General features: G+C 48.1%; 8 protein-coding genes across 8 annotated transcripts; 4 read left to right on the top strand and 4 right to left on the bottom strand.

Annotated features, from left to right (window-relative positions):
* Positions 1-39: 39 nt before the first annotated feature.
* BT62DRAFT_688195 (uncharacterized protein) lies at positions 40-1,285 on the top strand. Its single transcript, XM_043181879.1, has 6 exons — positions 40-51; positions 107-259; positions 312-387; positions 438-498; positions 553-685; positions 741-1,285. The coding sequence occupies exons 2-6, from the start codon at positions 206-208 to the stop codon at positions 996-998; spliced, it is 582 nt and encodes a 193-aa protein (XP_043033298.1). The 5' UTR covers positions 40-51; positions 107-205; the 3' UTR covers positions 999-1,285.
* On the bottom strand, positions 1,046-2,912 carry BT62DRAFT_938591 (kinase). Its single transcript, XM_043187566.1, has 6 exons — positions 2,800-2,912; positions 2,263-2,748; positions 1,924-2,200; positions 1,753-1,877; positions 1,308-1,697; positions 1,046-1,255 (listed from the first exon to the last, which is right to left on the bottom strand). The coding sequence occupies exons 2-6, from the start codon at positions 2,578-2,580 to the stop codon at positions 1,187-1,189; spliced, it is 1,179 nt and encodes a 392-aa protein (XP_043033297.1). The 5' UTR covers positions 2,581-2,748; positions 2,800-2,912; the 3' UTR covers positions 1,046-1,186.
* Positions 2,913-3,014: 102 nt separating this feature from the next.
* Positions 3,015-5,718, top strand: BT62DRAFT_976503 (uncharacterized protein). Its single transcript, XM_043189235.1, has 11 exons — positions 3,015-3,268; positions 3,325-3,449; positions 3,502-3,637; positions 3,684-3,784; positions 3,834-3,958; positions 4,015-4,082; positions 4,139-4,242; positions 4,291-4,532; positions 4,583-4,734; positions 4,789-5,233; positions 5,281-5,718. Exons 1-11 carry the CDS (start codon positions 3,148-3,150, stop codon positions 5,558-5,560), a joined length of 1,899 nt encoding a protein of 632 aa, XP_043033296.1. The 5' UTR covers positions 3,015-3,147; the 3' UTR covers positions 5,561-5,718.
* A 304-nt stretch (positions 5,719-6,022) lies between these two features.
* Positions 6,023-7,023, bottom strand: BT62DRAFT_688057 (uncharacterized protein). The gene is made up of 4 exons (XM_043181878.1): positions 6,633-7,023; positions 6,549-6,583; positions 6,118-6,493; positions 6,023-6,063 (listed from the first exon to the last, which is right to left on the bottom strand). Exons 1-3 carry the CDS (start codon positions 6,820-6,822, stop codon positions 6,122-6,124), a joined length of 597 nt encoding a protein of 198 aa, XP_043033295.1. The 5' UTR covers positions 6,823-7,023; the 3' UTR covers positions 6,023-6,063; positions 6,118-6,121.
* Positions 7,024-7,047: 24 nt separating this feature from the next.
* Positions 7,048-9,665, bottom strand: BT62DRAFT_687857 (Metallo-dependent phosphatase). Its single transcript, XM_043181877.1, has 12 exons — positions 9,397-9,665; positions 9,136-9,346; positions 9,061-9,086; positions 8,913-9,011; positions 8,753-8,864; positions 8,560-8,705; positions 8,334-8,500; positions 8,209-8,286; positions 7,944-8,164; positions 7,705-7,888; positions 7,537-7,650; positions 7,048-7,484 (listed from the first exon to the last, which is right to left on the bottom strand). Exons 1-12 carry the CDS (start codon positions 9,496-9,498, stop codon positions 7,226-7,228), a joined length of 1,719 nt encoding a protein of 572 aa, XP_043033294.1. The 5' UTR covers positions 9,499-9,665; the 3' UTR covers positions 7,048-7,225.
* A 725-nt stretch (positions 9,666-10,390) lies between these two features.
* On the bottom strand, positions 10,391-11,882 carry BT62DRAFT_912352 (pectin lyase-like protein; the record flags this gene model as incomplete). Its single annotated transcript, XM_043183856.1, has 10 exons — positions 10,391-10,541; positions 10,657-10,856; positions 10,908-10,935; positions 10,983-11,002; positions 11,055-11,097; positions 11,148-11,174; positions 11,223-11,293; positions 11,406-11,530; positions 11,586-11,691; positions 11,742-11,882. 10 exons carry the CDS (start codon positions 11,880-11,882, stop codon positions 10,391-10,393), a joined length of 912 nt encoding a protein of 303 aa, XP_043033293.1.
* A 582-nt stretch (positions 11,883-12,464) lies between these two features.
* Positions 12,465-13,782, top strand: BT62DRAFT_1081312 (uncharacterized protein). The gene is made up of 3 exons (XM_043179659.1): positions 12,465-13,254; positions 13,311-13,506; positions 13,555-13,782. Exons 1-2 carry the CDS (start codon positions 12,888-12,890, stop codon positions 13,427-13,429), a joined length of 486 nt encoding a protein of 161 aa, XP_043033291.1. The 5' UTR covers positions 12,465-12,887; the 3' UTR covers positions 13,430-13,506; positions 13,555-13,782.
* Positions 12,474-12,863, top strand: BT62DRAFT_1013417 (uncharacterized protein; the record flags this gene model as incomplete). The annotated part of the gene is made up of 1 exon (XM_043178065.1): positions 12,474-12,863. The coding sequence occupies one exon, from the start codon at positions 12,474-12,476 to the stop codon at positions 12,861-12,863; it is 390 nt and encodes a 129-aa protein (XP_043033292.1).
* Positions 13,783-15,097: the final 1,315 nt, after the last annotated feature.

Below are 15,097 nucleotides of genomic sequence, written 5' to 3'. Positions count from 1 at the left end.
AATCCTTCAATAAAGAATGACGCTGACTGGCTGACTGATAGATACGCGCTTGTAAGCACGGATTGTTTCAAAAGTTTCTTGTGATGACATACCATGAAACATACAGTGAGGTCATGTCATCGTCAGGCCCTTCCATGGCGCGCATTTAAGGACGGGGCTTAGGCGAATCATTACACATATCGTGCACTTCCCCTACAAAGATCAAATGAGAGGTACCAACAGCTACACTCTAAGTCGCGCGGTCTTTTACGCCTTACTCGTGAGTGTCTTGGTCTTCTTACTCGAAGTGTTTGCTTACCAGATGATCCTAGTGGTCTGTTGCCGTCATCCTGCTGGCCCTTACGGCGTATCGTATCCACTTCACGAAAAGTTATGGTGTAGGCTATGGTACGTCCCCCACATCTGAAGGGTTGATCTCTAGTTGAACAGACTTCCAGAACCTATCATCGTGGAGCTTCTGGTTTCTTCCATCCTCACTGTGCTCTGGGTACCACTCGTGTGAGTCTACGTCTCATATTCCCAAGCCGTACAATCAATTGACAAGAGAGATAGAGTGCTCATGATATTTGTTGAGCTTGCTGCAAGCTCCCGAGATAACGCTAGGCATCCCCGGTACCTTCCCTTTGAACTGTTGGGACTTGCCATCCTGTGGGTGATGTGGCTCGTCGGTGCCGTGTATACCACCGTAAGTCATCTCTCACTCTCCCGCCAACATTAATTTCAACTGTTTTATTCTTCAGAACCGCATACTCCCGGGTCGCAACTGGTGTATCATTGGCGGGAGGCAATGCAACATCTTGTCAACGCTTCTTGCTTTCGCTTGGATAGGCTGGTCTTTGTTGATGCTCTTGGGTATCATGGCCTTGATGCATTCGGCCCATGGGCTCGCGTCCGATGCGAATACCGGTACGCGGATTGAGAAAAATAAGGGAGTTGTTTCGGAAAGCACCCATACGGGGACTGGACAGCCAGCCCCTACCCAGCCAACAAATGTCTAATTGACGGCCTTGTAATCATGGCACGCAAACTCACATGTATGATATGATGAGTTCATAACTTCTAATGTATTACTTCCACGTACACACTTCTATGTCACCGTTATCAGTTTCCGATGCTTATACATCCAAGAATAATAGCGCGAAAATGGTACACATACACCTACATAACACAGAGCCAATGAATTGTTCTAGGTAGTAGCAGCCCACGCCTTCAAATCTATGGGATCATTCTTGGACATCTCTATCCATTTGAATTGCTAAAAAAAATTGTCAAATCTCGTCTTTCAAATCAGTAGAGAAATAGCTTACCGCCAACCCACCCGGCATGCTCCTCTTCTCTGGCTCTTTGTCCAAGCAGGCATCAACGAGCTCCTCCGCCTCGACGGGGAACCGTCTCCTCCCATCCGGTCCGATTGCCATAAGCCTCGGTGCCGGCTCCTTGACAATCTGATGCATCAACTCAATGATGCTCATGGTCATGAGTGATCCATGAAGCGATACACCTCTGCTTCTCCGCCGACTGAACGGGCTGTCGGGGGTAATAGTAGGAGGGCGGAGGGAGTCTTCCATCATATCATCCTCGTCGTCCGAGTCTGAGTCGTTGAAAGGAAACCGACCATGTGCGAGTTCGATTAGAGTTATTCCGAGAGACCATATATCGGACTTGACGGAGTAATCTCCACCTTGGATACGTTCAGGCTATGATGAATACGAAAATTAGCGACGATATAATTTGGTGATGGAAACGGCATACACTCATATAAATCGATGTCCCCACGAAGGTATTTGCGATGGAATTGATCAACTCGCCAGAGACTCCAAAATCACAGAGTTTGATTTCGCCAGCGGAGTTTAGTAGAATATTGGAGGGCTTTATGTCTGCAGAAAAATGTTATAAGAGGGCTATGTTATAAGAAAAACGAACCTCGATGTATGATCCTGTGAACGTCGTAGAGGTAGCGCAAACCCTCCAGCACACAGAACGCGACTTTGCCAACCACTCGGATGTCAATGGGGCCATTCCTCTTGTAGACACCATCAAAGGAGCCCTTGTCCATGAATTCCATGCAAATACAGATATTGGGCTCGGTGAGATATGCACCATACGAAGACACGATGTACACCGAGTCGCAATCGTACATGATATGCAATTCGCGAAGAATTTGTTTCCGCACGGCAGGTTTAGCGTCAATCAGGACGATCTACAGGTCAATTAGCTTGGCACCACTCCACTAGCACCCACATAGACTCCGTATGCACGCACCTTCTTGGCCATGATTACTCCTGTCGACAAATGTTCGACCTTGATAACGCTCCCACCGTTCCCGGTTCCCAGCTCCTCCAAGTTCCTGAAATCATCGTTTTGCAGCGTGCCGAATCGTTTATTTGGCTCGGTCTCGCTGGTATTTGAATTTGCATTGAGGTCGGCAAGCGTAGTTGATAGGGCCGAGCGCATGCCAGTTCGCTGCGGAGTAGGCACATTTAGGCCATTCGGGGCGGCCTCTATAGGCGTCGGGGGAAGCTGGAGGGCCTTGAAGTTCCTTTTCTTGCGCAAAAGGCCAGTCGGGGTGGTGGTCGCCATTGTGGAAGGCAAACGTTGCCTGCGGCGTTGCGGGTGGTCACGTTGATAGGGCAACACAGCTCACAGGCAATGTCATGATGCGAAACAACAGTGTTGGGTCCGATAAGTAGATGAGATTCCTCGGGAAAAAAGTGTGAATGTTCTAACCGGAAATAGGCCAGAAGCTGCCTGAATAAAAATTGAAATGCTTCCGGCCAATGGATGGGGAAAAATAAATACCAGGACGAGCTACAATCGATATCGGTCAATACCTTTTCGAGATGAACTCATCCGGTTGCTTGGTAACTCCACTTGCACACGAGCAATGTCGTATGGACCGTGACCATGTCCACCGCCGGGACGAGAATCCTGCGGAGCGTGAGAAAATACTTGTTTGTTTTCAACGTCTCAGGCACACAAGAGAAGTAACGTGTCACGTGTGACCCGTATCTCCCACTTATTCCACCGCGTCGACCGACGTGAGGATTCGAAGAAAAGCCTTGCACGCACCAGGCTTTATTGTCTTCTTTTGCTTTTCATCTTTTCTTACGTCTGTCCGCGGTCCATACCGAAGGACTGTACTCTGCAATGTCTACTGCTCGTCGCCGAACAGCTCATGCAGAGTCCATTCTTGGGCCCGAGCTCCATGCGCGTCTACCTGATATAAAAGTTCTTCTGGTTGGTGCTGGTGGAATTGGATGCGAGCTTCGTGCGTTCCTCAACTAGTTATATATTCTTCATGTTGTTAACGCTATCTACACCCAGTGAAAAACATCGTATTGACCGGGTTTGGAAAAATTACGCTGCTCGATCTCGACACGATTGACGTGTCTAATCTCAACCGCCAGTTTCTCTTTCGGAAAAAGGATGTCAAGCAGAGTAAAGCTCTGGTGCGGACAGCTGGCGTCTTTGTTTTCCATGCTGCAATGACGCCCCGTTCAGGTTGCCGCTCAGACTGCCGGGTCCTTCAATCCCAACGTGAAAATTACACCAATCTTCGCTAACATCAAGGATACGCAGTACGACATTGAGTGGTTTCAAAACTTTGATCTCGTGCTGAACGCCTTGGACAACCTCGGTATGTCTTCAAGTTCACTTAGTGGCTTTTCTCACGAATCGCATAGATGCCCGGAGACACGTCAATAAGATGTGTATGGCGGCCAATGTTCCCTTGGTCGAATCAGGGACAGCAGGCTACCTCGGCCAAGTCCAGCCGTTAGTCAAGGTACGCCCCTTTTCTCCGATCCTCGTGTCGTTTATTAACTGTGGCACAGGACCTTACCGAATGCTTTGATTGCATGCCTAAACCAACACCGAAAACCTTTCCCGTATGTACTATCCGGTCAACGCCAAGTCAGCCCATACATTGCATAGTATGGAGCAAGAGTTATCTCATGGGGTGAGTGGTGCAGCTCTTTATGGCTCAGCTCACTCTCAGGTAGTGACACACTGCAGACAGCTGTTCGGTGAAGATGAGGACGCATCTGGTGAACTGGATGAAGCCGAGAAACAGGGAGAAAACGGTAAGCCCTTCATCAACCGAGTTTGGTTCGGCATTCTGATTACTGTTTTCACGTAGCGCAAGAAATAGCAACTCTGCGTGAACAAGCTCAAGCATTCATGAGCGTTCGTAAAGCGCTACGGACACCTTCAAAAGACGCCGCAAAGATGGTATTCCAAAAGGTTATCAACACGTTGCTGCTTGTCGTTGAGTATTGACGCCATATATAGATCTTTAAATCGGATATCCGAAACCTCTTAGCAATGTCCGATATGTGGAGATCTCGGGCTCCCCCAATCCCTTTAGAGTTTGACGCAATTCTGGACGACACGTTTGTTCTACGACAGAACGATCCATCGAATGGGCAGAACAGGCAAGCTAGTACTTCAAGGGCAGCTAATGGCCATTCATCCGCTATCAAAGATCAGCGTCCGTTGTCGTTGAGAGATAACGTTTTGCTGTTTGTTTCGAGGCAAGTCATGCTCCATAGCCCCAATTATTGGAAATAAACGTGATTTGCAGCACGGGACGGCTGGCTGCTCGTTTGCAAGCCGGAGAAGAAATCATTTCATTCGATAAGGACGACGATGATACGTTAGACTTTGTCACGGCTTCCTCGAATCTTCGTTCCGCTGCCTATGGTATAGAGGGCAAGACACGATGGGAAGTTAAAGGTATATATCATCTGTTTGCACCCCGGAAAGTTTAAATGACAAAACCATCTCTAGAAATGGCAGGCAACATCATACCCGCTATTGCCACGACGAACGCTATAGTATCCGGCCTGATCGTGTTGCAGGCGCTCCATCTTCTACGGAAATCATACTCAAGTCTGCGGAGCGTGCATATACATGCAAACAAGCCATCCGTGCCTCTCAGTGCGATACGAATGTGTCCTCCGAATCCCAGCTGCGGCGTGTGTAGGGATACGTATACGAAAGTATTGTGTGATCCATCAAGAGCGACACTGGGTGATGTAGTAAAAGGTATTATGGGGGATGACACTAGAGAAGTGAGCGTGTATGAGGACAAACGGGTCTTGAGCGATCCGGACTGGGATGACAACTTTGAGCGAAGCCTCGAGAGCCTAAACGTTTCGAGAGGTAAGCTCCTTGCAATTGCGGACGAAGAGGGGGAATGGGGCACTATCACCGTCGCTCTTGGACTGTTACCGTAAGTCTCATGTATTTCGTCAGACGAGATGCTAATGCTTTTCTCAGTGAATCATACGCAGCCGATGCTCCTCCTTTTATCCTCCCATCACCATTGCCCAAAGCACCTCGAAAACCCAAGCAAGCAGTGATACCCGACTCCCCGGTGAAGATGTCGACGCTGAAGCGGTCTGCGCCCACGGATGATGATGTGGAGCCTTCGGCGAAGCGCATCAAGGTGGATACACTCTCGAGTCCGAGTAAGAAGCAGCGCTTGGATGAGGATGGGGTCATCCTGATGGATGGTGTTGATGACCGTTTGGAAGACGATATCATTGTGATTGACTGAATGGAGGGCCGAGCTGTTTCATTTCTTGGTGATACTATTACTTATTTCACTAATTGCGTGCTATTTAAGTGTATAGTAATAGAGGTCCCCGGTCAGACCTGATGTAATTCAAAGAAATTGTATCCAACCTGCTTTTGTATCGTGTATTTCTTCTTGACCTACGCTAAGACTGGTCCTTTCGCGCAGTCCTTATCTCATGTTATCCCGGAAAGCTGTCTAGAAGTCTTAGCTATTCGTGCGGCGATGGCGGCGCCAAACCATCATTGGCGCTCTTTTGCGGTTAAGGCTATTTCGGATCCCCTTTTGTGCGCGCGAAGTCCCCAAAGTCCGGTTTATGACCAAGTCCAAGCATTCTTTTCATCATTCACAAAACCATCACAGACTGTCAACCTGTATACAAACGGCTATAATAGGTGATCTAACAGACAAGTGCGTAGTTAGTAACTAAACTGTAACGGACTAAGCACCCAAAAGTTGTTGTAAGAAGATTTATCTAAGGCATTCTGTAAAGTTTCAAGATTAAGTTGAGTGTTGTGAAGAAGTATTAAGAAACGCACTAATTTATAACGGCACGATGTTTAACGTAACCTTACAGCAATCCGAGGGGATATACGACGCATATGGAGAGGCCACAGTAGAAACATTATATATCACGTTATTCTGCCCACGGAACGCCCTCGAAGGGCACAGGGACCACATATCCACATTCCCAAACACGGCCAGAACAGCATATTTCCCGGATGGGGGCGTCACTGCAGAGTAACTCGTACCAGGGGTTGCACTGTAAAAACTGCTCGTGGCCCACTCGAGCTCTCCCCCACTCTGTACTGTGGTGGCATTCGTGATGGATATGCCCGAAGAGCGGTATGCCTTGAGACTGCCCCCATTGAGCGAGATATAAGGATAGTCATTGTATGGATATGACGCGTAAGTCTAGAAACTTAAATGATAAGTATCCAGAGAAGCGTGCCGAATGGGTACCACTCGCCGATGTCACCTCGAAGGTCATTCCATCAGTTGCGCCTAGGTTTCCTGTAAATAGCCTGTTTTACGAAGAAAAGATGCCGCACACCATTTTGCCCGAGTACCAAGGGCACACCCGTGTCATTCGTGTTTGGTAGCGACGTGTTCAATGCAGCAAGGGTGAACTTGTACGAAAGAGTCGGAATTGCTGAAACGGCAGCTGCCTCCGTGCCGGTAAAGAAGAGAGAGAGCAAGGAGAAGAGGAAAAACATGGAGGACATGGCAGACATAACGAACATGAGCGTAGTTATTTGACGCGGTCGCCCTAGGATGATCGAAGCTCGCTCCTTGGAATGAACACCTTTTTATTTATATATCATTTCGGCCACTGCCACCAGATGCCTGTCAATGTCTCAGCCGTAACAGCGCACGTTGTAAAAATGCTGCACAATGATGATGATTCCTTGGCATCCAAAACCTGACTCATGGTTTGATACGTGGAGCAGTGAAGTCTAGGACAATGCATGTATGCACATCGTAGCAAGAACGACTGAAACACGATCATGCCAAAGGCGGACGGAAGTAAAAAAGCCTCCATTCATGGGAAAATCTGCTAAAATCGTGCATAAATTAGTACACTGCTGAGGTAGAAGGCAGATAGAAAATATTAAGCGAGATCCTGCAGTCCATTCCACGCCGCAATTATGTTGTCTCATGCCTCTTCAGTGGCATTGGCCGACCTGTCGGCTTCCTCTCCTTTGCCAATTTCTCAGCGAGCCTCTCAACGACTCCACTGGCGTCGTTCTCCTCCAGCGTCCGCCTTATCAGGGTGTCCATGTCGAAACCCTCACCCTCCGCACTTCCCCTTCTACCAGGGTATCTCATACTAGGGACAGGGAACGTCCCCGGGACCGTCGGCTCGAACGTCGGGATCCGCTCATTCATCATATCAGATCGGCGTCTGAAAGAGAATCAATCTCAAGGCCAGAGAGAAGACAAAGAAGACCACGGACGCATCGGCAAAGGTTCGAATGCTCCGGCCGACTTGCTGAACACCCAGCGCGTCGCTTCTACCCCTCGATAATTCGTCTCCCATTGTGAGTTCAGAAGCTGTCTCAGCTTCCTCCCTATCAGGTGAGTGTCAGCTCCAGTTAGATTTCAAGAAAGTAAGGAAACCAAACCGAAGGATCTGGAACACTCTTTGCATCCGCCCCACTGCCAAGATCTTGTTCTTGATCTCTTCTCGCCGTTGATTATCCCTTGTGGCCTCTGCTAGAGCCTGAATATCGCCTTCGCCGTCCGAATCTGTCTCGCCGAGCTCTTCTTCGCTGCACACGCTTAGAACAGCCAACAACATCTCCGTGACTGCACGTTTCTACGCTTGAATCAATACTCCCTGGGGAATGCAAAAGCAGCCTACTTTTGGCACCGACGAATGGTAGACTCCACGTGAAAGCATCCATAAAGTTGGGGAGCCAATAAGGATGTGAGCTAGAATTGTACTGTCGTATCGTTATATTCTTGTTTGCATATTTCAACACGGCTCCGCGATTATGGTATACATCCAGATAGTTCGGGGCGGAGAATATGGTAATGACCGAAGGGAATTTTTTCTGTGGAGTCTTCTTGTACATGGTGTATCTATCAAATATGAGCAAAGGACTAGAAATGGAGCAAGGCCGTACCCAGCATCTTGCGCTTCGTGTCCTCGTATTATTCCGAGGAGACCTGTCCGATCCAGAAACGCGCACGCAGCATCATAACTACTTCGTGTTAGACCAGGACGGAATGACAGGAATGTAGAACATACGTGAAAAAATACGAACATCCTCTAGTCTGATTGGAGAGAAAGGGAGTTCCTGGGGGTATACGGCCGATGGCCGATGGTTCCTGTTCATTCCCAAAATTACTGATGGGGTCCGCCCATAACAAGTCACAGAGGAGTCCACTGGAGCCTGGTTCTCCAAAGCGATTCAGCTGTAGCAAAGGTACCAGTCACGTCGAATCCAAACCAATACGACACTGAATCTACGAACCTTGTGTATATCGTCAAGTGATACCAACTCGGGTGATATGCCACCATGAACACAGAAAAATCGGCCATCGACTACAGCGGTAAGGGGAAGCGCTTGGAATGATTGTATACAAGCCTCGTACACCACCTGTGAGTACTTGTGAAGACCTTGATCAAACTCAGATGCGAAGGAAACGAAATTCAGGGTGACTCACATTCTCGCTTGAAGGTGAAATATTCAGTTAGATGTCGACATTCATGGTTACCTCGTAGTAGAACAAATTTTGTTGGATAGCACAGTTTGAGAGTGTATAGATACAACAGACACTGCCAACGACATCAGCGGAGCATGAATACAGGTTCAACTGGACGTACCTCGATTCCGAAACAACCTCGGTCAACATAGTCTCCAAGGAATAGATAGCAATTATCATTCAGCGAGCCCCCGACATCGAATAGTTTCATGAGATCATACTGCTGAACGCATCAAGTGGTAGGCTTGTGACGAGTGGCACGAACGCACATATTGGCCATGGATATCACCGCATACTAACTCAGTAAGCGGAGCGAACACATCAGACAGTAAATGAAGGCTCACTCGTTACAGGGCTCCTGACATCGACGAGGTTCCTCTCTTTGCTCAGCAGCTTCGTCGCTTGGTCGAGGATATAGAGGGCGTGTGCCTCTGTTAAGCGGCCTTCTTGGAAGAAATGGTCCCTCAGAAAGTGAGGATTAGGCTTTGAGTGGCCTTGATCATCGTATATGAAGAACTGCTCATCGGTGGGTTTGGTCGTCACAGGAGGACGGACCTAGGAACTGGTCAGTGCTCATTGCAAAAAAATAGGCGCCTAGAACGCACAGATGGAACCATTCTTCCTGTAAGGTTGGTGGGCGCAGCGGACGCCCAGTTCTGCGATTGCTCTGGTATCGGGGCCAGCGACATTTGCGCATAGGGATCCATCAATGTACACACAAAATTGGCGCGAAGGTCGTCGTCGACCTAGCCCACGGCTCAAATGTCATGTGAATCCTATTTGGCGATGTTAGGCGCAACGAGCTCTTCTTTATCGTCGTCGACGTAGTCGCTAGCGGCCATGGCAGTGTTTTTACTGGAGACAGAGCAAGGAAAGGTCGCATTCTGGAACGTTTTGGCTGCCGGATTTTACTTTTGACACGCTTTGTTACTTGGGTTCCCATGGTTGTGCATATCCACTGGCACGGGTGCCGGCAATGACAGTGCACCGCTTAAAGGCTGTACTTACCACTTTTTCCCTTGGCATTCTCTGCTGGGTTGGATGCCTGCATTCTTTTCGAATCGTTGCTACTCTGCGGTACAGACAACGTCGTGGACGAAGATGGGAGAAGGCATCATGCAGCGAGAGCTATTGCGTTGCCGGAATACTCGCTGCATCGACCTTGTTCTCTGTGTTGCGACTCGGAGAGCACTTGTCCTGGAATGTGCATGTATGCATCTATTTCTATCCCGTCTTCTCTGGGGACGGCAGTACACGATTCCATGCCTGGCAAAGCTGAACCTTCCCCCCTGTAAACTGTTATTCATGGCAAATAAAAGTCGTTTTCTGACATGTTTTTGCCATCTCTACGTGCCCCGCGAAGCTATTGACATTTTCGGTCCGTCGAGCTTTCTACTTTGTGACGGCAGAGGCCTTGGAGCACTGTGCCCGAGCTGGCCCATCTAAAATCACGGCCGAAGTTAAGGCATCCCTTAAACTATCAATTTGCTTCAGTATTTGTGAACCTTACACAAGTTATTCACTATGACAGCAGTCGCGTACAGAAAATGATATATGCTAAGTGCATTGTTTCATCTGTATGAAGATTGACTAAGGTATTCACAGGAACGACGAGTCAATCCAGCTCGTCGAACCCAGCACTGTCGAAATATCCACAGCGCTATCCAAAACCTCTGAGAAGTTGGCTCGCCCAGAAGTATCAGCCCCGTCGCCCGTGTTACCGTATTCAGCAAAGGTCACGTTGTCAGTACTACCATAGAATATCATAAGTACCACCCATCTGAGAACAACAAAGAAGAGTCAATACCGTTCATCACTACGGAAAGAAAGATTCAGCCCAGCCAACACCATCACAAGCGACTCACCCGACATTCCAAATGGACCATCCCTCGGACGGGACATTGCTCCCTAGGACCGAATTCTGAAACACGACCCGGGCATAATCCCTCCATGGTCTCCCGAGGTATGCACCTCCAGCACCAGTGATCTCACAATTGTCAATAACGTACCAAAAGGCGTCATCTGAAGAGCGTCCGGAAGCGGTGATCCATCCGTCACCAAGAGTCTAGCAGGTGTAAATCCATGGAGGGGGGGTTACGATGAAGAGGAAACTGACCTTGATCACGGAACCGGTTATCCAGAGACTGCGGGACATTGGTATTGCATGGGAATGAGCAGGACTGGCACTTACGAGGCCCTTTGTCCAAATATCTGTGTTCGGATAAGGGAGTCAGTGGAAGACGGGGAAACAGAGGGGGCTCACAAAGTCTGTGTTACCCTCGATGTAGGAATTAGCGATAAATTCACTGCCGAGGCTATCAACAAAGGGTGCGGAGAAGACAGAGCAACTGCTCACTAGCCAACGTTCGCCAGAAGAGTATCCCTATATAAGAGTAAGATTCGGTACCAAAGCAGGTTCTGAAGAACGTACTGATAGCCGACGATACTCAGTCCATACCCACCAAAGTCGGTAGCCTGGACACTCAAAGCAATAGCTTGTTCCTTTATGTCATCGGCGTCAAGATCTGCGCGACGAAAGAATGAAATAAGTACATACACCCTAGAGCATTGATCAGGTACTGATCACATCTCCAGGGTCACATGAACAACCCACCTCGCCGAAGGAATTCTCGATGTTCAGATTATACAGCGCAACATTCTCTGCATGAACACGGACTGTACCGCTAGCATCGTTCGAGCCTGCTTCACTCGCTCCCAAGCCGTAACTAATGGTGACCGCTGTCCACAGGAGTAAGGCCGGTCAGGCTCAGAGAGATCAGGTTCCGACACGCACTATTACTGGTGTAATTATCGTCAGTCGTGGTCTCACCATAAATCTTGATGTCGCTCCTGTTGATGTAAACCTGTTCGGTATAGGTGCCAGCATGGACGAAGTACATCTACATGAAAGTCAGTCAACCAGAGTATCCGAAGAAAAATTTGAACGCACGTCGCTAGAGGTATCGTTTAGTGCTTCTGACAGGGTAGCATACGTCCCAGATGAGCCTACGGTGACGGCGCCTGAAGGTGGATCGCTGTAAGCCCATACACTACCAGCGCATAGAACAGCGGTAAGGATAGGCGCCAACATCAGAGATACCGGTCAAAGGAAGATGGGCCGTTGGAATCATTTTTTGGGCCTTGCGGTTGGATTTTAAACGTGTGCTCGGACGGAAAATACTCGGCGGCCCGTGGTGGTCGTCCTGGACAATAAGCAAAATATGTCGCAGCTCTGCGGTACTATTTTGAGGAGCAAAGCAAGTCGATGGATAGAACCTCGTATCCCAAAGAAAATTGTCCGCAAGAGAGCAACTTTCCGATAGCCAGAGCAGTATCTATAGAAGCAAATTTCTCCGTAGAAGCGCGGGCCGCTGCATGGAAAGTGAAAAGCCCCCTGATCTTCGAATTCCATAAGTATCGTTCAGAGCCTACTTATGCCCCATCAGCCTCTCACTAAAGAGAAAACGCGGCGATGAAAGAAATGAGAGAAATTTTACTCGAAAGATTGAATATGCTGTTTCACCTACTACCAATTGGAAACAGTCCAAATTGAAGGAGTCGAGTGTGACAGTAAAGAATAGTCCACCAATAATTCAGCGGATGAGGCCGGCCCGAGTCGTTCCGAAATGACATAAGTACGGGGTCCTGAAAATTCTCCCTTTTCGACGTACATTGACGAGCTATGCATACAATCTCCGACATTCAGCTACCTTCCGAGCTCGTAGACATTATTATCACAGAATTCTGGTACTCCGAGCATCCTTCAAGCGGACGAATTACCTTTATGAAAGCCTGCCCTTTTATCAACAGCATTTGGAGGGACGTCTACGCACGTATCACTTCTCGAGACATCTACGTCCCTACGGCCGCATATCTACTATATCTCAGCTCTATCATCCCAAGGGACGATTCCCCAATTTATGGTCGCCTTCCTTCCGATTCCACTCGTACCATAACTTGCTATGTCGATCTCACAAATTCGACGGATGACGCTGCCAAAGACCCCTATTCAGTTTTCTGCAGCCTGCCCAACTATCTCGGCTTTCGCAGATGCTTTTCCAGCATCGAGTGAATCAATCTCCAAATCAAGTTTCGTATGGGATGCCATTGGTGGCTGAATCGTCACCAACTGTTCCGAACTCAAGTGTCTATAAAGCTCAATGAGGCGACATCATCCTTGAGTGTGCTGCCTGTGGACTGGAGCGTTGTTGTATATGATCCACCAGATGCCGAAGAAATCGACCCTATCAGTCTTCAAAGGTCTTGGGGTACCATCATTGCAGGAATCAGGTCAGACATGGTCCAACCTGTCCACAGCTTAGGAGGGATAGGGCGCGCAATAAAAGGATCGACATATCATCACTGCGCGCGCCATTTTCATGATCGTTTTTGCATCTCAGAGAAAAAGGGTGACCTACGGTTTATAAATTTATACATCGGGACGGCCACCCGTAGACCTTTGAGTGAGTCACCTCCTTTTTCGCCATGTTTATTGCTTAGATGACTACTACCAAATTAGATTTCAGAAATATCCTTTCTGAAATTTACGGGATCATAATCTTCGCCTTTACCGTTTCTTGTGCTGACGCGATTGAACGTCATTCATGGGATCACGTCCTAGCACAGAAGACAGTCTGAGACCTTTCCCATAAGTTTTCCCTGTGTACTAGAGCATCTTACTTGTGTAGGCTACCCCACTCTGACGCAGGTTCTGGGTCAGTGCTACGCCTTTCTTATTTTACTCATTTTGACACATCAATTAGATCACGACTGTCGACAGTCAGGGAATTTGTTGTAGCTGTCGGGTACGGGCGAGCGCCTGGATGTTTCAGGCCTTAAGGACAATGATTCAGGAAGACAATTGGTGGGATAATGTGGGGAACGAATAATCAGGAAGCATCTCGATCTTCAGTGGTCGTCATTGTTTGTATCTAGACATGAGGCCTGAGGTCCCGGTTATCATCGATCGAAGGTCGCCAAATGAAAACAGCCAGAAACTCGTTTTCACAACAGTCTGCTGTTGGATTAGCAAGCAGGAGCTCCGTCGTATCCCGCCGGCCGAGCTCGATACCCCTTTATGTCGGGATGGACTATATATATATTGAATACGGTCCGTCGAGCACCCTCACCGCGTTTCTGCTTATCGCTACGCTGTGTGAGGTCTACATTATAGCTAACAGTGTACTCTATTAGGTGCTACAAACGCGCGTCACTTTCTTAGATCTGCAGGCTCCTTGCTGGCGCCAAATGTCGTAACATCTGAATTTTAATGTTGACTATCATCGAATTAGCACGTTCAATACCTCCGTAGACATGTTCGGTCGAGGGGGAGTGTTGAAGTAGAACACCACTCTTATCTTACATAATCGTAGCAACCAATACTGGAGATCGGAGGTCAACGCTCCTCAGCTTTTGACCTTCGACTCCAGACTTGGCTTCTCCCGCTGCGCTACACAACCTGCTCATAACATGATAAGGCATTCGCCGAGTCTTTTCTAGCCTTTGTCATGTCTCTGCATCCAAATGAGAGATACAAGCAGACTATCACACTGGCTTGGAAGCCTCATTCATTCCAACCAGGACATCAGGTAGAGATTCTTTTCAATGAAACAGAAAACGGCGCTCCTGCAGTGATGCCCGTTACCACTTCTGAATGCTCGATCGATGCTCGCAAGTGTACCGACTCCGTTTCTTGATCTTTCTTACCTTTTTTTTTTGCAGTTTTGGGGAAAGTGTTGGGTCTGAGATAGGACAATGAATATCTTCGTTAAAGGTCGTATATTTAGCTAGGCATGTCTGATCTGTTGCCTCCAAACGCTGCACATCGACCTTGACTGACCGCCATTGGAAGTCTAAGCTGTCAACGCCGCTTCTACGTATTAAATACGCACTGCGGCAGAAAACATTGTCTGCTCTCCTACGAATCTACAATGATTTGACATGCTTTCGATGGGCCTATTACGACAAGTCTCTGGGCGTTTGTCGAGAGAGGTACGGAAAGTTTCCGGGACGAAGTCCAGACTGCGTGTGACCACTGACCCGTTTTCATAAAAAATGACCGAGCTAATATAAATAATGAATCAGGAAACCAAAGTGTATCTTATTTTCCTACACATGAAAACGGTGAATGGAGGAAGATGGACCCTCTCGGATTTGAACCGAGATCATAAATCACTACTTAGTGTAGTTACGATTGCGCCAAAGGGCCCTTAGTCAAAATATATAACAAGACAGGTGATGAGATCTAGTATAACTTGAGTGTTTCTGTGTCAAAACGGTGAGCGCCCCGACCTCTTGCTTTTCTAC

This window comes from Guyanagaster necrorhizus (genome assembly GCF_019112545.1).
Source record: "Guyanagaster necrorhizus MCA 3950 unplaced genomic scaffold BT62scaffold_61, whole genome shotgun sequence".
Classification (NCBI taxonomy): Eukaryota; Fungi; Basidiomycota; class Agaricomycetes; order Agaricales; family Physalacriaceae; genus Guyanagaster; species Guyanagaster necrorhizus.
This window is presented reverse-complemented; position numbering and strand designations above follow the sequence as displayed.

What these genes read in the sequence shown, in the direction of transcription:
- BT62DRAFT_688195 (XM_043181879.1), top strand. Translation starts at nt 206, where the DNA reads ATGAGAGGTACCAACAGCTACACTCTAAGTCGCGCGGTCTTTTACGCC. An exon ending in AAGTTATGGTGTAGGCTATG is followed by an intron (nt 388 to 437) that starts GTACGTCCCCCA and finishes ACAGACTTCCAG; the next exon opens with AACCTATCATCGTGGAGCTT. An exon ending in GTGCTCTGGGTACCACTCGT is followed by an intron (nt 499 to 552) that starts GTGAGTCTACGT and finishes CAAGAGAGATAG; the next exon opens with AGTGCTCATGATATTTGTTG.
- BT62DRAFT_938591 (XM_043187566.1), bottom strand. Translation starts at nt 2,580, where the DNA reads ATGGCGACCACCACCCCGACTGGCCTTTTGCGCAAGAAAAGGAACTTC. An exon ending in GAGTAATCATGGCCAAGAAG is followed by an intron (nt 2,201 to 2,262) that starts GTGCGTGCATAC and finishes ATTGACCTGTAG; the next exon opens with ATCGTCCTGATTGACGCTAA. An exon ending in TCACAGGATCATACATCGAG is followed by an intron (nt 1,878 to 1,923) that starts GTTCGTTTTTCT and finishes ATTTTTCTGCAG; the next exon opens with ACATAAAGCCCTCCAATATT.
- BT62DRAFT_976503 (XM_043189235.1), top strand. Translation starts at nt 3,148, where the DNA reads ATGTCTACTGCTCGTCGCCGAACAGCTCATGCAGAGTCCATTCTTGGG. An exon ending in TCAAGCAGAGTAAAGCTCTG is followed by an intron (nt 3,450 to 3,501) that starts GTGCGGACAGCT and finishes CGCCCCGTTCAG; the next exon opens with GTTGCCGCTCAGACTGCCGG. An exon ending in GTTTTGCTGTTTGTTTCGAG is followed by an intron (nt 4,533 to 4,582) that starts GCAAGTCATGCT and finishes CGTGATTTGCAG; the next exon opens with CACGGGACGGCTGGCTGCTC.
- BT62DRAFT_688057 (XM_043181878.1), bottom strand. Translation starts at nt 6,822, where the DNA reads ATGTTCGTTATGTCTGCCATGTCCTCCATGTTTTTCCTCTTCTCCTTG. An exon ending in CTTGGTACTCGGGCAAAATG is followed by an intron (nt 6,584 to 6,632) that starts GTGTGCGGCATC and finishes CAGGAAACCTAG; the next exon opens with GCGCAACTGATGGAATGACC. An exon ending in TGACCTTCGAGGTGACATCG is followed by an intron (nt 6,494 to 6,548) that starts GCGAGTGGTACC and finishes TTAAGTTTCTAG; the next exon opens with ACTTACGCGTCATATCCATA.
- BT62DRAFT_687857 (XM_043181877.1), bottom strand. Translation starts at nt 9,498, where the DNA reads ATGGATCCCTATGCGCAAATGTCGCTGGCCCCGATACCAGAGCAATCG. An exon ending in TGTCAGGAGCCCTGTAACGA is followed by an intron (nt 9,087 to 9,135) that starts GTGAGCCTTCAT and finishes TTACTGAGTTAG; the next exon opens with TATGCGGTGATATCCATGGC. An exon ending in GAGGTTGTTTCGGAATCGAG is followed by an intron (nt 8,865 to 8,912) that starts GTACGTCCAGTT and finishes TGTCGTTGGCAG; the next exon opens with TGTCTGTTGTATCTATACAC.
- BT62DRAFT_1081312 (XM_043179659.1), top strand. Translation starts at nt 12,888, where the DNA reads ATGGGATGCCATTGGTGGCTGAATCGTCACCAACTGTTCCGAACTCAA. An exon ending in GGCCACCCGTAGACCTTTGA is followed by an intron (nt 13,255 to 13,310) that starts GTGAGTCACCTC and finishes CTACCAAATTAG; the next exon opens with ATTTCAGAAATATCCTTTCT.